The sequence below is a fragment of the Alternaria alternata genome, assembly GCF_001642055.1.
Source record: "Alternaria alternata strain SRC1lrK2f unplaced genomic scaffold CC77scaffold_6, whole genome shotgun sequence".
NCBI classification, from domain to species: Eukaryota; Fungi; Ascomycota; class Dothideomycetes; order Pleosporales; family Pleosporaceae; genus Alternaria; species Alternaria alternata.
The window spans coordinates 970145-987841 of NW_017306195.1; the positions used below are offsets into that span (position 1 = coordinate 970145).

Sequence of the window (17697 nt, forward strand, 5' to 3'; positions counted from 1 at the left end):
AGGTTGATCTGAGTTAGGACTACAGTTACTACAGTTGACAACCATACGTGGGAGTAGTTGTATCACTTCTGAGATGCGCGAGAACCAGACCGGTCCGGCTAAGATGTCAATGTTGTACATTTCTATGCTTTTACCTCTTCACTCCACCTTCAGCACCACCATATATACACCTCATCACCAGTTGATAGCTTTACACCCCACCATCACCCCTGCGATCCATGCCCGAGCCACCAACATTCACAAACTCCTTCTTCACATACGCCATCTCGCTAGCAGGCACCACCGTCCACTCCCTCTCATCCATAACCCTATCCAATCCGCAACTTCTTCCTTTCCAGCCCTCTCCCCTCAATCCTCTTGATACCTGCCACGCCGCGGTGATGATATCATTTACACCGACACCATTGAATTGGGCGCCTACAACACGTAACCGCCCCTTGAATTCACTGGACATGCCTTCCGCGAATTCTTTAATGCGGTCAGCGTAGCCAAGTGTGTATTGAGGAATGCAGTCGCGGGAGAGGTTGGCAATGTGTGCAGTGGGCTCTTCTGTAATGCCAATGTGCCTCTTCAGGACGCTCTTTGCCATTTCCAGACCCTCCTCCTCGCTGGGGAATTCTGTCCAGCCGTCCCACCAGTGTCCGCCCATCATGACTGTAAGTTTTGTGCCGTTGGCTGTGTCCTGACCCTTGACAGCAGATGAATCAAAGATTACGCCTAGGGCGCGCTCAGGGTTTTGCTCGAATGGAATGGATTGTGGGATGAGGTAGCCGAAACCTTCAACAGGGAGAAGGTTCGCGTTGGGGTAGTAGAGATTCACCGTCATGACTGTGACGTAGGGGGTTATCTCATCGTTCTTGAGGGTGGATATGGCAAGATCGAACGATTCTGTTGATGTCGAGCCTTCGTTCTGTATACTGTCAGTACTCGCGTAGCTTCCATTCAAGACGATGGACTTACCCCAGAGACAATATCGACGCCCAGCTTCCCATTCTCGTTCAGGGGCTTGAAGCTCTGAATGGGCGCCTCTGTCCGGATCTCAACATTGCCCTTGCTTTCCACAGTATCCAGCAATGCCCTGACCATCTGTTGCAACCCGTTCCTGAATGAGAACATAGCAGAGTCTTTTAGGTTCTTTGCAAAATCCAGGTCCAGGTCAATCTCTTCATTCATGGCCTTCGCTATTTCCCGGTCGTATGGGTGAACGAGGGTGACCTGCTCCGGTCGTGGGTCTTCGTTTTGCATACGGAAGAAGCCTCCAAGGGCATTGCCGTATCGTCCTTCCAACTGCCATGCCATGCTCAACAGTGTCTTGGCACTCAATTGGTTGATGTCTCCCGCATAGATGCCGTGGAATACCGCCGAGACAATGTTGTCTGCTACCCTCTTGTCCACCCTCCGTGCGAGGAACGAGCCAACTGTCTCATCGGACATGGAGTCTGGCCGCTTTGGCTTCATTGGTTCTGTGATCATACCAAAGGCACCACTCATTATGCCAGTCCGCCATAGCGAGAAGAAGTCTGCGAGGGAGGGACGCTCGGAGGGCAGGCGGTTGAGTTGGTCGGGATAGTAGATGAAGCGGTTCTTTGCGCCAGGTTCGGTGCGCTTCGTGAACGTGATATCGTCAACGAGACCGAGGTCTTGAATCTATACACACGCTATTAGCAGAGCTACTGCTGTAGACATGCTCAAACATACCAACCCCGCAGTGACAGTAGCATTTCGCAACGTCCTGGGTCCCAGCTCAAATAGTACGTTGCCCTTCTTCCCCTCGGAATCTACAACGTCGACTCTGCGACTCTTGATCCATCCACCTTTGTCTTTCCCCGCCTCAAACACAACCACTTTACTGTTGGGGAATTCCCGAGCAACATAGTAGGCGCTTGACAAGCCCGCTATACCCCCACCTAGAATAGCTATGCGCTCCGGGTACGAGGATTGGTAGCGAACGGCATACTGTGCTGTGGCGCGGAGAAGTAGGCGTTGTGATGATGCGAGTTGTGGCCGATGCGGATGCAATGGGGACGGCGCGTGGCATGCAAGCGCGGGGCGCGCGGCAACGGTCTTCAACGTCTTCTGCGAGACATTCTGGAGCCGCATTGCCGGTTCAATTGGTCGCAAGATCTATTGGAAGGGCGTTGCGACGACGACCAAGAAGTTACATTCGGAGGGTTCAATTGATGTTCCTGCGGGAAAATGTCCGAGCTTGGACCGCTTGCTCTCCGCAATCGATGGCTACTGCCGTCATTGATTCAGCCCTATGCACCTGCGATGTCATGCACGGAGCGTTGACTGTAAGTAGCGGGCAAACATTACGACAAACTCAGATAGAGGTGCATGAAAAGTCACGCATGTGATTGACGCGCGCAATGTTCAGGGAATGTATTTCACAGGCTACAATATACATACAAGGTCACGATCACGAAGGAACAAGGCTATCTACTATGCGCACAATATACAAACCTTGGATATCGAATATTTCGCATCGGGATGGGGGCGTCGGGGAAGTAGCGTGGACGTGACATCGAAACGGGGATCGAAGGGGGAAAGTGAGGTTGAAAGAGTTCGAGGTGCTACGGACCGACCGAATAGTGTACAGGAGGCAAGGAACTCGAACCGCATCGATATCGACCGATCGACCGAAACAAGGCGAGAAGTCCGAATCGAATGGTAATCGCCGTAACCGTTCGCCAAAGAAGATCCGAATCGAGCTTTTCGACTGCTGAATGCATTAATGTCGTGGCAGGACATAGAAGTAAATCTAGCCTCCACTTGTGAAAATAACAAATCCCAAAAACCATTTTCCCATCAACAAAACACCGTGCTTGAATCAATTTGAGCACTCGTGTCAATACTAGCCTTGTGCAGACAGTGACAATAGTCCAGATGCTGCCTGCTAGACGCAACGCAGCTCAGTTCTACTCAGCCACGTCCAGGTCTTCGTGAGCAGGAGGAGGAGGGGAGTCAACTAGATGGCTAATCAGAGCGATTCGTTATAAGAGGGTTCGGTTGACTTACTCTTGCGGGGCTCACCAGCCGGTTCAGCCTCGCGGTCACGCTCGCGCCTATCATCGCGATCGACACGGTCACGGTCGCCACGGTCATCCTCACGATCGCGGACATCCTTCATCTCGCGGTCGCCGTCAACAGGGCTCCTTGACCTATCACGGTCACGGCGGTCATAGTCGCGCTCGCGACGGTCATCCTTTCGGGGAGAAGCTCCACGCTCGCGACGAGGAGAGGTGCTACGACGGCGAGGAGAGCGAACACCTCGGTCTGCACGATCACCACGGTCGGAGCGGTCGCCGCGGTCACCGCCACGCTCAGAGCGCTCACCACGGGGACGGTCACGGCCAGAGTCGAATCGCCATGATGCCGAAGGAGGCGTACGGGCCCACTATAGCTTGTTAGACAGACCCACGTCATTATTGTTATTCTGACATACCTCAATCTTCAACAAGTCATCGCGACCGATGCGCTTGTTGTGCATCTCGTGATACGCGTCATCGGCGTCACGACGAGACTCGTATTCGACGAAGGCGAAGCTGCTGGCCTGTTAGAGCCTGGGTCTCTTGCTGCTGGGGAGGGCCAACTCACAGTCTAGAAGAAGCTGAACGGGGGGCTGGGATGTCACATCGGACGAGGCGGCCGTAGCTTTAGAATTGTCAGATCGTTGTCTCGAAGGAGCGTGTGTGCAATGTAGGAAGGTGCAGGTCGTCATCGACGCGCACGGGTGTGGCAGCAAAGGAGGAAGTAGCGTCGCGCAACGTCTTGTGTGACCGCCATGGCGAGGAAGGGGCAGAGAGAGTATGCGGGATCGGGGTTTAGGATGGAGGACGACGATGCGCGTGCGATCGGGCTGGGGCGAGGCGTTGGAAGACATACCGTTCGAACTCGTAGGCAAGGTCGCGAGCGCGTGTGCCGTGGCCGAAGCCGGTGACGTAGAGCGTGGTGCCGCCGCCGCGAGACATGTTTGTCTTCTAGTTACGTGAATCGGGTATGTAAAGTGATACGAAACTTGCGGTCGAGACAAGTTGGGGGTGACGGTGACGGATGTGGTTGATGATAGAAGGTCGCAAGCGGACAAGAAAGTACTGGAGGCAGCTCAGCAAACGCTTGGACTAGCGCCTTGGCACGCTCCCTCGGACGTCAGCGTTCACCGACACCTGGGAGATCCTTGCGATCAGTGCTAGACAAGGAAACACTGATCCTCATGGTGTACCTGTTGCCAAAAGGGTTGTTTGTTTGAATGCTCCTCTCGGAAACCTATGGCAAGGGCACTTCAGTCCGACCGATCGGGAAAGGGCCCACGAGACAGGCACGTGAAAGGATAGCTAGTTGTCCGCCATGATCAATTTTATATTTCACGGAACCATACTACTATATAAATTACGCTGGAAACGCTCCGTACGGTGCTCCCTCAAGCTTGAAGTAGCCGGGCTGAAGTTTTTGGAAGACGCCAGTAGGGTCGTAAACGCCAGAGATGCTCTTCAGCTCCTGCTTGTTGGCAGCCCCATAGCTAGCGACTACATCTTGGTACGGTGATGCGTAGTTCATGTAAATGAAGTCGGAGTTCAGATCCTTCTTTGCCGCCTCCTCGACAAGTCGCTCATACAGGCTGTTGCTGAAAGACATGATACGGGAGTTGTCCGCGACATCCGTCCAGAGAATGGCGAGGTTACAGATGAAGATGGGACCATCATTGGGATCAAGTCCAAGTGCATTTCCGCCATTCTGTTGCATATGTTGCATTGCAGGGACAGTGATTGCTTGAAAAGACAGGACAGGTAGGATTCCAGCAGCGTCTTGGATTGCGGGCAGCATATCGAAGAAGATGTCGATGAAGGCCTTGAAGATGTCTTTGTCTACCTTGAAGGTGCGGTCCCAATATGTCTCTTGGACGCCATCCGGAGCTCCCGCACCAAGCTGGTTGGCCAAAGTCGACATGTTTGCAATAGCAGTTTGGTCGATGATGGCTGGAATGGCTTTCCATTCGTCGAATACAGGAGGCCATGGCGTAGGGTCGGAGTACTCAAGATCTTCGGCCGCAATTTTCATGCCGGCCTGGAGTGCGAATGACACGATCTGAGCTTGCTTCAAATCCTTCTCTGCGTTGACGGCATAGTTGTAGTAGGCCGCATAGACTTTGTCCCATTGATCCTCAGTGTGAGCACGTTGCCCGCCCCACATTTCACCTTGGACGAAGGTCCTCATGTTGAACTTGGTGACAATGCCAAAATTGTTGCCACCTCCACGAAGAGCCCAATAAAGATCGGAGTATTTGGCGGCACTCGCATTCACGATGATGCCCGAGGCTGTCACAACCTCGAATGAGTCGATGTTGTCGCAAGCCCATCCGTAAGCATTCGCGTAGTGGGAGATACCTCCTCCAAGAGTCAATCCAGAAACACCAACCGAAGAGATCTGCATGTGGTTAGAAAAGCCGCTCGACGTGAAAACTGGGGCATAGGAACAAGTAGGGAAGGTAACGTACTCGGCCGCCAATGACTTCAAGTCCGTACTGCTCTATCCAAGGATACACATCGGCCCACCGGTTACCTGGACCGACGGAAGCGATCTTCTTGTCTGACGATAGGCTCCTCTCGTTGAGCTTTTCCAGGGCGATAGTAATGCCTCCCTCGATGCTGGATCCTCCTGCGAATGCAGCATGTCCGCCTCCTTTCACAGCGAAGGGACACTGCGTAAATCGAGACAAGAGCACAACAGTTGAGACTTGTTTGGCATTGCTGGGCTTGAACACGCAAAATGGGTCTACAGCGGCTTGCTGAGCTGCCCAATAGTCGCCGGTGAAGTTGTCGTACGCTGCACTTCCTTCTGACAGCACAGTCCCGTTGCCGAACGTAAATCGAAGAGCTGCGCACTAGATCCAGGGTTAGCAATGACCCCAGGTCAATCGCGACGATCGTGTAGACTTACAGCTGTGGAGCAAGCCCCAGACGAAGATCTTTCCGCCAGACCTGCCAGGCCAGGAATAGCAGTTACATCGAGACCGTTGGCGAGTAGCGCTTCCGTTACATTGAAGTCGACAGGCTCGAATGTGCTTCCAAGCACACCAGCCGCGAAGGCGCTTATCGAAGCAGCGAACATAAGCTTCGTGATCCCCATTTGCGCGTCAACGGAATATGCCGGATGATGGAGAAAGCTGGTACCGAGTGTGTGGGCCAGTGACTGAGGTGCAGGGAGCCACTGCAATTAATGTAGGTTGTGCCCCTAGGGGCGTGCTGTCCATACTCGTCCGACGGGGCCTATAGGTGTAGACCTTAGCGGACGGAGAAGGCAACTTGGTCGCATTCTTAGTGGTTAGCAAAGGCCAAAGTTTGTGGGGTATAAGCTAGTCTCTTGTCGCGAGTCGAGCCGTGGCAAAAGTTTAGCATGGTAGTGACATCCGGGACCTGATGTGGCTGCATGGCAATTTCAAGATGGTCCAACATCGGTGGGAGCTGAAAAGACGTCTTGCTTATGTACACATGGCTCTGCGGATAGACGCGTCGCTTCCAATGACTTGGATTACTGTGCCTCAATCATGCAGCTGTTCACTACTCCACACCTAAGCGCGTGTTGTGATGCAAAAGAATTCCATGCCAGGTGAGAGTCCGAGGGTGGGTGTTCAGAGTGGACAAGGGAAGAGCCAGCCGTGCCGCTCCTGCGTCTTTGCCAATGCCGCATGAACGCCACCACGCCAGCTGTACACTACTATCCGCCAACCGCAAGACACCTTTTTCGCACCCGCCACCTGCATCTATGTATACGAGCGATGGCTGAATCTATTTATCCGGCATACCACTACGTGCAATTCCTCGAGAGTATACCTGTTGCCGTGGACAAACTTATCGAAGTCCTGACCGTTTAGGTCTACAACGCAGTAGAGTCCGTTAGGCCTACCTATGGGCGATATGCTAGGCTCGCTGTGGCTTACCTCGCCGAGGCCTAGACGAAGTTTGCTCCACACCCGCGCTGCAAGGCGATAGCCTGGGGTTATGGCCTTTACAACACGTCTTGGAAAGGAGAAAGGATATTGACAGAAAAAGCATGTCAGCCGCTACGTTCATTTTAGCTAAAATATCAGGCACCGTGCAGCTCCCGACCCTATAGCGCCGATACGCATGTCACCACCTCGAAAAGCGTGAGCGGAGAAGTTCGCCCCCAAGCTAGGCTGTTAAGGTTTATTTAGCCAGGAGGCGTTCTTGGGGGCTTACTGGCCTTTGTCCGCTACAGGATACTCATGAACACTTCGATAAGGCCATCCCGACTCCCTGAGAGTTTCTCACCGAGAGTGTGCAACGTCGCGAGAAAGCAGACGATCGGAATACCAGATTCCAGGAACCAGGAACCGTGTACTGGGTAAATCGAGGTCGCTATCTGTGTATCCCCTTACTCAGACACGCGTTGGACCCCATGTAATCCAATATACCTATGCGTCTCATAGGCTTCCACACCCCTACACGCACCTTAACCCGGAAATCTAGCAAGTTCCAGTTCCGAAGTGTTTAATCCAGAGTGTCGGGCTTCGAAGACCAAGGAATCCAGAATTTTTCCATCTTGATAGCTACAGCGCAGTCCTGTTGCGACACAACATCCGTCCCGAGAAATATGCCCTGTTGGGGTTTGTCCTTGTCTACTCGAATCTAACAGAATCCCTGAAAACCTGCAGTCTTCGTTCGCGATGTCGACAGGCGCCGACTGGATCTCGCAGCATGATCTGCTCCGGATAGACTACGCTATGCTGGCCATGACATCGACAGTCTTTGTTGCACGGATTGGTGTGCAAGCGTGGCGGCGCAAACCCATCGAAGCGCAGGACATCTTGCTCTACATTGCTTTCGCGGCCTACTTGGCTTTCACTATCCTCTACATCGTCATCACGCCTATCTTCTTCAAAATCCAGGAATTACAACTCGGTCGCATTGTGCCATGGCCTACTATGATGAAAGACGTCATTCTCGCATCGAGAGTCATGTGGCAGAGCGGAATCGAGTACTGGACATGTCTCTGGTTCGTCAAGTTCTCACTGTTGGCGTTGTACAAAAAGCTGCTTTCTGGAATGCCCAAGAAGTATCTATACATCTGGTGGGGTACACTGATCTTCTGCGTCGTGGTATGTAAGGGTTCATTCCGTTGGGTCTTTACACGCATAGCCCCCGAAAAACCTTGACTGATTTGGTATAGACATGGTCTACCTGTATCATCACAGGCCCTGGGCTAGCATGTAACGACACCAAAGCGTTCTTCGACAAGGGCGCTGTGTGCTCGTCGCCCGAAGAAACTCGCCGACAAACAGCAAATCTCTACTACGCGTACGCAGTAGACACTGTAACGAACATGATGGGTATGCTCAGTTGACGTCGAAATGCTGGTTTCTTGTAATAACGGAATTTGCAGTCATGTTTCTCCCAATCCGGCTCATTTGGAATCTGCAAATGGAGAAGCCCAAGAAGATTGGTTGCGGGTTACTGTTCGCCTCCGGTCTTGTATGCATACTTTTTTCGACTATACGCATCGTGCAGGTTGGTCAGGACGGAAAGCCTCGATCGCCAGACCCGAAATGGCTGACTATGTGGACTATCATCGAATGTTCAACAGGTAAAGTCGCCAGACTTACTCTTGCTTATCAAACTGACACTTTACCAGCTGTCATCATCGGCTGCTGTCCAGTACTTGCATCCGTCGTACCCAAACGCCGTACACGGCCATCAGATACCGTCTCCTATGATACCCAAGGGTACATTCGACAGTCACCCAACCGGTCTGGCGAAGGTGCGCCAAGAAGTCACGGCTTGAGAAACATACTCAGCTCTAAAAACCGGGAGAAGAGCAGTGAGAAGAACTCGGGCAACATTAGCATATCGAGAACTGGGCACGAGAGTGAAGAAGAGCTCCCACCACGTCGCACAGAAGGCGCTGGTATTCTTATCACAGACGAGATACGAGAGCAGTATAGGCTACGTATGAAAGAGGACCAACGCATGGAAGAAGCGCGCCTAAAGCTTGAGCAGTCGCAGGTGTGATCTTATATAGTTGAATGTATGAACGCTGTTACGGAACTATACTTCGTCTTGCAATCTTGCTGAACAAACTTGAATGGATGACAGCAAGAGTCTATGCCGTGTGCGACTAACTATGAGACGTCGAACAGTAGGAGACGGCAGTTGTTGGCTTAAGACATCACAATACATGATGAAGAATTGTCGCATTTGTGAGTGAGCCAGAAGCGCCACCTAGGTTATAGCATCTTCTAGACCGATATACTGTACTCATGTAGAGCTTGTTTTGTGATATATAATCCGGGTGGCGAAAGCATACTGCTGTGGATGAGACGGGCGCTAGTGGGTGCGGCAAGTGCCGAGCTTGATTACGCAGAACTTGAGCAGGCGCTCCCAGACAATTACTGCGTACTTCCTTCTCCACACCCACCCACGCCCCAACCCGCTGCATCTAACGCGCAACCACTTTCACGACTGACGAAACACCTGTTACGACCGTCTGAACACGCACTCGCGATAGCCTTACGTCATACGTTACGGAAGTCGCGTTCCTCGTCGCTCCCTTAGTTTCGCACCCACCGCTCAATCTCGAATCCACGCGACAGCTCTCCCATCAACGTCCGCCCTCACTATGGCTGTGGATTTTTCGAGCGACTCGCCTCTGGCGATGCAGCTGCAACAGGTAGTCCAGCCGAAGCTCGCTGAGTTTGGATGGACGACTGGCGGCGAAGACACGACGCTTTTCGAGTACATTCTCCTTATGCTGGCCAACGACAAGAACGAAGCGCAGGTCGCATCAGAACTCTCAAATGATTTGCTCGACCTGGGTCCGGAGAACACAGAGACACAGCAGTTTGCGCAGTGGTTATTCGAGCAAATCGAGCACCTGAAGCAGTCGAGCGGCGGCAATGCACAAGTCTCGCAGTCAATCGAAAACCAGATGGACGGCTCATCAAACGACAACATGGCAGCAGCGCAAGATACAGACATGGAAGGCGCGTCAGAAGGTCAAGGCAATATGTATGATACCACCCCAATTCCCCGCCGCTTTGGCGCAGCCACTTGTGCGAGAAATCGCTCGAAGGAGACCACGCAAGCGCGCGAACGCCGATCCGAGGCGAACGCAAAGCATGCGATGGCTCTTCTGCGCTTACAATCCTTTGCGTGCTACAATGAACAAATTCTAACCGTGAACAGTCCTACAGGTCCCAAGGCTATGCGTAACGGTAGCGGCGCCCAAGCAGCACGTCCAGCGCGCGGCGGTCGGATGCTTAACCAGCTTAACAAGAACATGGACCGCAACAACGACTCAGTATTACATCGCGTACGTGGCGCCGGCGGCGGCGTTGGAAGAGTGAACGCACACGCCCGTGATCCACCGAAAGGCCCACGAGGCCAGAACATTGGTCGCGGAATGGAAGCCATGGCCAACGGTCGTGGTATGGGCAATGCCAACATGAACATGGGGCAAACCAACGCTGGTATGAATGGTATGGGAATGGGCGGTATGCCAGGAATGCCCATGCCGGGAATGGGCGGTCAGAACAACATGCCAGGCATTGGCCTGAACCCGCAACAGCAAATGGCGCTCATGCAGATGTACGAGCAACAGGCGCAGATGATGCAACAGATCTTCTCCGGCGGCCAGCCAGCTGGCTTCGTCAACCCCAACTTCCACAACAACCGCAATGGACCTAAGAAGCCATTACACCAACGCATAGATCGGTCACACCAGGGCGGCAGAGGCATGAACCCGAACGCCAAAACTTTCCAGAAGAAGGAGGGCGAGGACGAGACTATGGCCGATGGCCCAGCTGGAGAGAACGGCAGCGGTATGGACGTCGAAATGCCTTCTGGGCGCCCAGATCCCTCTTCCACCATGTGCAAGTTCAACCTGCGATGCAGCAACCCCGACTGCCACTTTGTCCACCAGTCGCCCGCCGCGACACCTGGCACACCTGTCGACATGAACGATACGTGTGATTTTGGAGCGGCGTGTAAGAACAAGAAGTGTGTTGGCAAGCACCCATCGCCCGCACAGCGTCAAAAGTTCCAGTCAGAGCAGGAGTGTGCGTTCTGGCCCAACTGCCGCGATCCCTCATCCTGCCCTTACAAGCACCCTACTGCGAAGCCATGCCACAACGGCGCCGACTGCACAGTGGAGGGTTGCAAATTTGGCCACAGTGCCATCATGTGCAAGTTCAACCCGTGTTTGAACCCCCGCTGCTTGTATAAGCACGAGCCCGGTCAAAAGAAGAACACAACTAATGTCTGGGTTGCTCCTAAAGAGGGTGAACATGTTAGCGAGAGGAAATTTGTTGACGATGAGCAAAAAGAGGAGCTTATCATCCCTAACAAGGACCAGGAGATGCAACAGGCCCCGGCGAACGAGAGTGTGGATGTGCAGTCATAGAAGGACTTGTTGGAACGGCTGAAATGGGACAAGGGCGGTGGATATGATACCATTGAGACGCGGATGGAAGGTGCCGTTGGCTGGGAATGTAGAGCATTGTACATTAAGTCTGGCGTTAGGGTTGGTGGCATTGCCCCGACTTGGAGGAGAGAACTACTGGTTTCTGGCGGCCCTCTGGGGCTGCGCTCTTCTTCTTACAAATTCGCGTCCTCATGCGTGACATCCGAGACTTTCTAACATGTACCCTGGAGATTACCCACTATTTTACGTTCATGTGATAATGGAGAAAAAGACCGTGTATGTCTTAAGTACATGGCGAGGACCTAGGAGCACATGCTTCAACTAAGAGCAAGAACAAATCCAGCCACGATGCAGAGTATATGCATGGTGCCGGATAACACGGTAATACGAGTCTTGGAAGTATAGCGATGCGCGCTCGCGGGTGACTATGGGAAGAAACTATGACGAATGAGGCATAGCCGATCCGCCACGCCTGCTCAGCCACCCTCTTTCGTACGCCGCGACATCTGGTGTGTGATCAACTCCGCATTCTACCTATACTCTGACCATCTGTCGCTCCTTCCTTCTACCTGTTCATACTCTGCTTTCTATACACACTCCGTTCGTTCTTTCCTTCTTCACCTTTCTTCTCGGAGGATCGCCATCTACTTCGGAAGCAAACGCCCAACAAAGTTCGATCGACAGCTGAGGAGAGATTGCCCAGCTTCGCCGCCCAGCAATACGACGTGACAGTCTTTTTGTCCTCCGAGGAACCCATCTTTCTTACACCACACTCTTTGTGACCTACACAAATCGCCACCATGTCTAAACCATATGTACGTTTCCACAACTGTCAGCACCTCTTGTCGCATTGCGCGACATCAACCCATCTCTTTACTGTCGCAAACCCATTACAGTACTAATGATTCCTTAGGACCAAGGCGCACCACCCGCCTACCCTCCGCCAACCCACCAAGATGCCGGCCCAGCCCCCGGTGGCATGCAGCCCTCATATTACAACCAGGGCGGCGGCGCGCCAGACTACTACGGCGGCAGCCCGAACCCCTACCAACAAGGCCCGCCCCAAGGCCAGTACGGACCGCCACAGGGCCAATACGGTCCTCCTCAAGGACAATACGGATACGGAGGCCAGCAGATGCAATACCAGCAGGGACCGCCACCCCCAGGCGGCTACTACCAAGATGACAGGAGGGCCGATGGCGGCGGCGGAGGCTTGTTCGCTGGATTGTGCGCTGGTCTGGCGTGCTGTTGTTGCTTGGACTGCTTGTTCTAGACAGGTCGCTGTGGACAAACAGTGTTGGAGGGATTGATAGAAATGGAATGCGCAAGAGGCGGCATGTTACATGGGGCAATCTGGCTTTTCGACCACGGTAAATCCGTATACCATGCGAACATGGAGTGACGGGAAGAGGATTCGGCGTACAGACTATAGACCGATGGGCTTTCTTTTGTTCTATTTCAATTGGGGTCTCTATGGATATGACTGGTTATCGATCCGAGGGCATATTAAAGAGTACTGCCAGCTACCAACTTACCTAATTCGACGATTTCATTTTCACAATCTCTGCCGCATTGACCTTTTCCAGAACTTGTTGGCTGACAATCCAGAGACCTGCGATCGAAGACCATTTGCCACGACCCGAAAAGCAGCAGCTCGAAGCTAGGCGTTTGCCCTGCTACACCGTCACAATTCGCAGTGCAATCATTCACAGCAATGCGCAACCTGGGCATTAAGTGGAACGTACATGACTATGCATGTCTAGCCAGCGATTCGGACGTACTGTCAGACTTCACTTCGTCGATCATAACCTCGCAGTCTCCCACGCTTCTCGCGGTTCTTTGAACATCACTTACCTGGGTATATAAGACAACTTCCAAGATTGTTTGCTGGTACCGACCTCGGTCCGCTTAACGGACGGTCTCTCACCGTGACATAGCGACGTTCGAGCAAGGACGGCGTCTAGTGCGAAGCAATCGATATTCCCCGTCACATCTCCAGGACTTCACTGTTATTGAAGTCAATCATGGCGAGTAATAACAATCCACCGGGGTACACCCCTCCTGTCATTCTTGATACCTCGACTATGGATGTTCCAAGTTCGACTGGGTCGAGCTCTGTGCTTCTCCCTATGGAGACGGCACCGGGTTACTTCTGCGAAGTAAGTCGTTATGAGACTCAGCGCAGACGCGTGATAGCTAACGAGGTCAGATCTCCTCAAAGTGCCAGTCGGAAAACACGTCCGACGCTCCCAAATGGCTCTACTGTCAACAGTATGATTACGATATCGCTGCTTATTTTTCTTGCGTCTGCAAATACACAAACACACTGTCCAACAACGAATACTTCTCCGCCTCTTGTGTACTGCAAGAGTGCAACGGCGCGGATGCGAGAAAGCGTGAGTACCGTGCTCCGCCACCAAGTGAGGGAAATGGCGAGTGAGTGAGAGTACTAATCGACAATTGTTTAGAGTTTCTCGCTATGTATCGAGCAGCCTGCCAGCAACGTGGTACGAGCTTAATAGACATTTCTCCGGGTTGGACTCCGTACGATCAACCACTACCCCCACAGTCTACCGCTACTGTCAGCTTTCAATCTCTTACGTCTACTCAACCGGGTACATTGACTCAGGCCACAAGTGCAACTAGCTCTCCAGCATCGCTAGACGTATCCACAACGCAGTCTACGAAGACTACCACCAATACAATCTCCTCTGCAATGCCAACACCGACGGACCCTGCTGATGGGCAAATCCCCATTTGCGGCGTATGTTCCCTAAGCTTCTAACATAAGTTCACCCACTAATGGCCATCAGATTTCCGACAAATGCATGACCAAGAAGCCACAGGGCGAACCGTCATGTAACACTGGTGATCTTGACTGCATCTGCAAAGTCAGCAACTCGCTCGAGAAAAACACCGAGTTCGACCAGCAATGCGTCCTAGACGCTTGTTATGGCGATATCGGAAGAGAAGGTGAATCACTCTTTCCAAGCATAAATCCGCACACAGCCTAATGCTAATTTCCTTCCAGAGTTCCTAGACAGCCTTTTCTACCACTGCAAGAAGGTTAACAAGGAACTAATTGACATTCCGAAGCGGTGGGAACCGTATCTTCCAGCTACCTTCCCTTCTGCAACGCCTGCCTCAGTCCCACCCGTCGACTCCAATGGCTCTGTCTCTGAGAGTGCCCGCCAGCCCTTTAAGCTCACTGGTGGAGCCATCGGAGGCATTGTCACCGCAGCCGTCGTCGTCCTCATTATCGTCGCTGGTTTGATAAAGCTTTGGTGGGATTCCAGGAAGAAGGCCAACACGCTTAAGAAGGACAATGCGAAACTACAAGACGCTACGAATCCAGAAGGTATGTCGATGAGAATCAATACCTTGATCAGCGATTCGTCGATACCTGAGTTCGCGTCGCGTCGTGACACTGCAAGCGCAGGCCGCGGCGCAGACACTTCCACGTACCACGCGTCGGTCTACGATGCCACACTCATTGGTTCGCCGCGGAGTATGGACGTACACCCCGTTCATGGTTACGGCACTGCACCTCGCGAATATGGCACAAAGACCGAGGACTATAACATGTCGGAGTATGGCGACGACAAGTTCACTGGACATGGGCGGCAATACAGTCGTGATCACAGTCGATACGAGCTTCCTGACAACGAGAATCGAGGTTACCAGACAGCGCCGAATCAGGAAAATTCTGATGACGACTCGATGAGTAGATATAGTGCCCGCCGGAACAGCTACGGCGACGAGACGGTAGATTTGCAGCGGCAGCGAGGACAAGACGCAACAAGCGATTGGGGGATTGCGCAGTCTCGTGAGTGGACAAGGGAGCATGAAGAAGACTGCATTCGGAGGAGTGCACGTTATTGAGACTGCATGTTTTGGAGTTCTCAACGTTATCTCCCGTTTCCCACTGGTCACTTGTCTCAACTAAGTAGCTCAGAGACTTGTGAGATTGGTCCTGCGGATGCCCGTTGGGTGACGAACCTGGTTTAGACATACATTTGTCAACCAAGTCGTACACTTGAGGCAGTGCATGCGAACTGGTAGTACGAAAATAGCATTACGTGCGCGTTCATGTGGTTGGCCGTTTGTGAAGTGGTGTTAAGATTGCTCCGCCGGTGCTTGTGTAAGGTGAAGCAGGGGACGAGTGTTCGTTGGGCTGGGGCAGTCGGTAGTCGGTGGAAGAGCAAACATGGGGCGTTTGCACTTAAGAAGTCGTGAGTCCGAATCTTTTACCGTCTTGTTTGGTCGGTTTCTTGATCCAGATCTCCAGCGATCTGCAATGATCTTCGATATGTACTTCTCCATCTTGTTGCTCTTATTCGGCAGCGTCGCTGCTCAAGAGCGTGACAAGTTCTGCATCGCTGCGAAGCCACCATTAGCGCTTCCTGGTTGCACTGTAAGTACGGCCCAAGAGCCACACGATCGTTCCAATGGACTCTTCTACTGACCCTAATGTTAGAAGCAATGTCTCATTGGAGAAGGAAAGGTCCTCGATGGCAATTGTGCCGATAACCTCGAAGGCTTTTGTGAGCTTTCCGACGTTGTTCACATACACTTCAATATGTATGGTGTATGTCTTCTCAACGCTTGTCCAAGTGTGACAGACCGACAAGGCAAGCCTTTGATTTATACACAACACGGAATCAGGATTTACTAACCATAGGCCATAGACTACGTAAACATGTTCAAGGCGGCGTGCAAAGGAACACACGAAGATTACTTCGAAAATGAGTTTAACTATGGGGGTAATGAGTTCAACTATAAAGATTTGCTCACGGGAAAGCCATCAGGTAGTATTGCAGCGAGTACTAAGGATTCGGCGACTAGCTTTGAGGCGATGTCAACGTATGAGACCACTATTGAGATACTTACGTCGAATACTCCATCACCATCGACCAGCACTTCGGCATCGTCAAGTTCGGAGACGGAGAAGTCATCAGAAGCGCCATCGCCGCCACCCGCGACTTCGACGCCAGCTGCAGCACCTAGCTCTACGAACGAAGGAAAACCTACATCCGTTGTTGCAGCTCCTGCTCCAAGCAATACTATCCCTCCGAACGACGTCACTATCCAGTCGCATGTTCACATCACGATCTCCAACTCTGAGCTGCCAGCCCCCACAAATACTCATGCTGCAGAACCGACTCTAAGTACGACTTCCATTGCCGGCATAGCAGCGGGCGGCACTGTAGCTATTGCTCTGATCATCGGCCTTGTGTTCTTCTTCCTGCGTCGCCGTAAGCACCGAGCCTCTCTCGCTTCATCCGCAGACATTTGGGAGCCCTCTCGCAATACTAGTCCAAACCCCAAACTTCCAGTTATCGAGAATGATTCAAGCTTTGGTCGTCACTCAAAAGTCGAAGCCGGTCCACAAATGCATCAGCACTCGAAAGCCGAACTACATAGCGAAAGCGCACCGCCACCGCCACGCCCCCAAACTGCACACAATGGCTATCCGAACCCACCGGAGATGCGCGGCGGAAGTGGTAATGAGAGCTCGCGATTCTACCGCCCAGCACAACAGTCACATCTGCACCGTCATGGTAGTAACATGGATTCTCGATATCCCGAACTGGGATCTCACACGGCACCGAGCATACCGTCGCCGGCCTCACCTGTTTCGGCTTCTTCAACAATGCAAGGCTGGCATGCTAACACCCCATCTGGAGTACCTACCAGCCGGATGAGTAGTGCTGATCTCCGCACCGAAGGAATGAGAAGTCCAGTCAGCGAACTTGGTACGAATACACCACTCCGCTCAACACGCTCGGCAGAGCTACACGGCGCTGAGATTACGAGCCCGATAAGTGAGCTTGGAAGCGACACCTTTTCCAGTGGTGGTAATGGGGTGGCCGAACTGCATACTGATCCTGTACTGCCGTCGAAGCTTGGACCGGGCAATAGAGGAGATATGACGGCTGTTATCGCTGAGATGGAGGGCTCTCACATACAGAAAGGACACCGTCATGGGTTGTCAACAAACTCGTAGTTCGTCTGGGTAGTCATGGGCATTTGAATATCTAGGTTGTACGATAGACATGTAGATCTAATACGGTGCGAAATAATACAACTAACCTTTCGTCACTGACTCACATCAACATTATGAATTTCACCCTTAGCACTTTTTCTTTGAACACGCTGTTTCATCAGAACTATCGTCTCAATATTATGTTCTGAGTATTTGAAAGACGAGTTTCACAAGCGCGGCGCACGAACATGTATCGTCGATGCGCCATGCTTGTG

At 52.4% G+C, this 17697-nt stretch overlaps 8 protein-coding genes across 8 annotated transcripts; 5 read left to right on the plus strand and 3 right to left on the minus strand.

The window, feature by feature from the left end:
• Positions 1-105: 105 nt before the first annotated feature.
• Positions 106-2205, minus strand: CC77DRAFT_1093189 (Protoporphyrinogen oxidase). Its single transcript, XM_018529669.1, has 3 exons — positions 1699-2205; positions 961-1647; positions 106-910 (listed from the first exon to the last, which is right to left on the minus strand). Exons 1-3 carry the CDS (start codon positions 2098-2100, stop codon positions 191-193), a joined length of 1809 nt encoding a protein of 602 aa, XP_018388143.1. The 5' UTR covers positions 2101-2205; the 3' UTR covers positions 106-190.
• A 713-nt stretch (positions 2206-2918) lies between these two features.
• Positions 2919-3971, minus strand: CC77DRAFT_1059602 (hypothetical protein; the record flags this gene model as incomplete). The annotated part of the gene is made up of 5 exons (XM_018528256.1): positions 2919-2968; positions 3019-3397; positions 3446-3545; positions 3598-3654; positions 3886-3971. 5 exons carry the CDS (start codon positions 3969-3971, stop codon positions 2919-2921), a joined length of 672 nt encoding a protein of 223 aa, XP_018388144.1.
• Positions 3972-4071: 100 nt separating this feature from the next.
• On the minus strand, positions 4072-6405 carry CC77DRAFT_744939 (FAD-binding domain-containing protein). The gene is made up of 3 exons (XM_018533038.1): positions 5938-6405; positions 5495-5881; positions 4072-5424 (listed from the first exon to the last, which is right to left on the minus strand). The coding sequence occupies exons 1-3, from the start codon at positions 6124-6126 to the stop codon at positions 4390-4392; spliced, it is 1611 nt and encodes a 536-aa protein (XP_018388145.1). The 5' UTR covers positions 6127-6405; the 3' UTR covers positions 4072-4389.
• Positions 6406-7684: 1279 nt separating this feature from the next.
• CC77DRAFT_931041 (hypothetical protein) lies at positions 7685-9026 on the plus strand (the record flags this gene model as incomplete). The annotated part of the gene is made up of 4 exons (XM_018534194.1): positions 7685-8116; positions 8188-8347; positions 8401-8601; positions 8650-9026. The coding sequence occupies 4 exons, from the start codon at positions 7685-7687 to the stop codon at positions 9024-9026; spliced, it is 1170 nt and encodes a 389-aa protein (XP_018388146.1).
• Positions 9027-9413: 387 nt separating this feature from the next.
• On the plus strand, positions 9414-11621 carry CC77DRAFT_985286 (hypothetical protein). The gene is made up of 2 exons (XM_018536193.1): positions 9414-10022; positions 10200-11621. Exons 1-2 carry the CDS (start codon positions 9634-9636, stop codon positions 11413-11415), a joined length of 1605 nt encoding a protein of 534 aa, XP_018388147.1. The 5' UTR covers positions 9414-9633; the 3' UTR covers positions 11416-11621.
• A 348-nt stretch (positions 11622-11969) lies between these two features.
• CC77DRAFT_1018715 (hypothetical protein) lies at positions 11970-12922 on the plus strand. The gene is made up of 2 exons (XM_018524678.1): positions 11970-12251; positions 12350-12922. Exons 1-2 carry the CDS (start codon positions 12237-12239, stop codon positions 12707-12709), a joined length of 375 nt encoding a protein of 124 aa, XP_018388148.1. The 5' UTR covers positions 11970-12236; the 3' UTR covers positions 12710-12922.
• A 358-nt stretch (positions 12923-13280) lies between these two features.
• Positions 13281-15501, plus strand: CC77DRAFT_745147 (hypothetical protein). The gene is made up of 5 exons (XM_018533040.1): positions 13281-13595; positions 13646-13832; positions 13905-14200; positions 14250-14409; positions 14468-15501. The coding sequence occupies exons 1-5, from the start codon at positions 13461-13463 to the stop codon at positions 15316-15318; spliced, it is 1629 nt and encodes a 542-aa protein (XP_018388149.1). The 5' UTR covers positions 13281-13460; the 3' UTR covers positions 15319-15501.
• Positions 15482-17512, plus strand: CC77DRAFT_745249 (hypothetical protein). The gene is made up of 3 exons (XM_018533041.1): positions 15482-15850; positions 15914-16067; positions 16125-17512. The coding sequence occupies exons 1-3, from the start codon at positions 15644-15646 to the stop codon at positions 17441-17443; spliced, it is 1680 nt and encodes a 559-aa protein (XP_018388150.1). The 5' UTR covers positions 15482-15643; the 3' UTR covers positions 17444-17512.
• Positions 17513-17697: the final 185 nt, after the last annotated feature.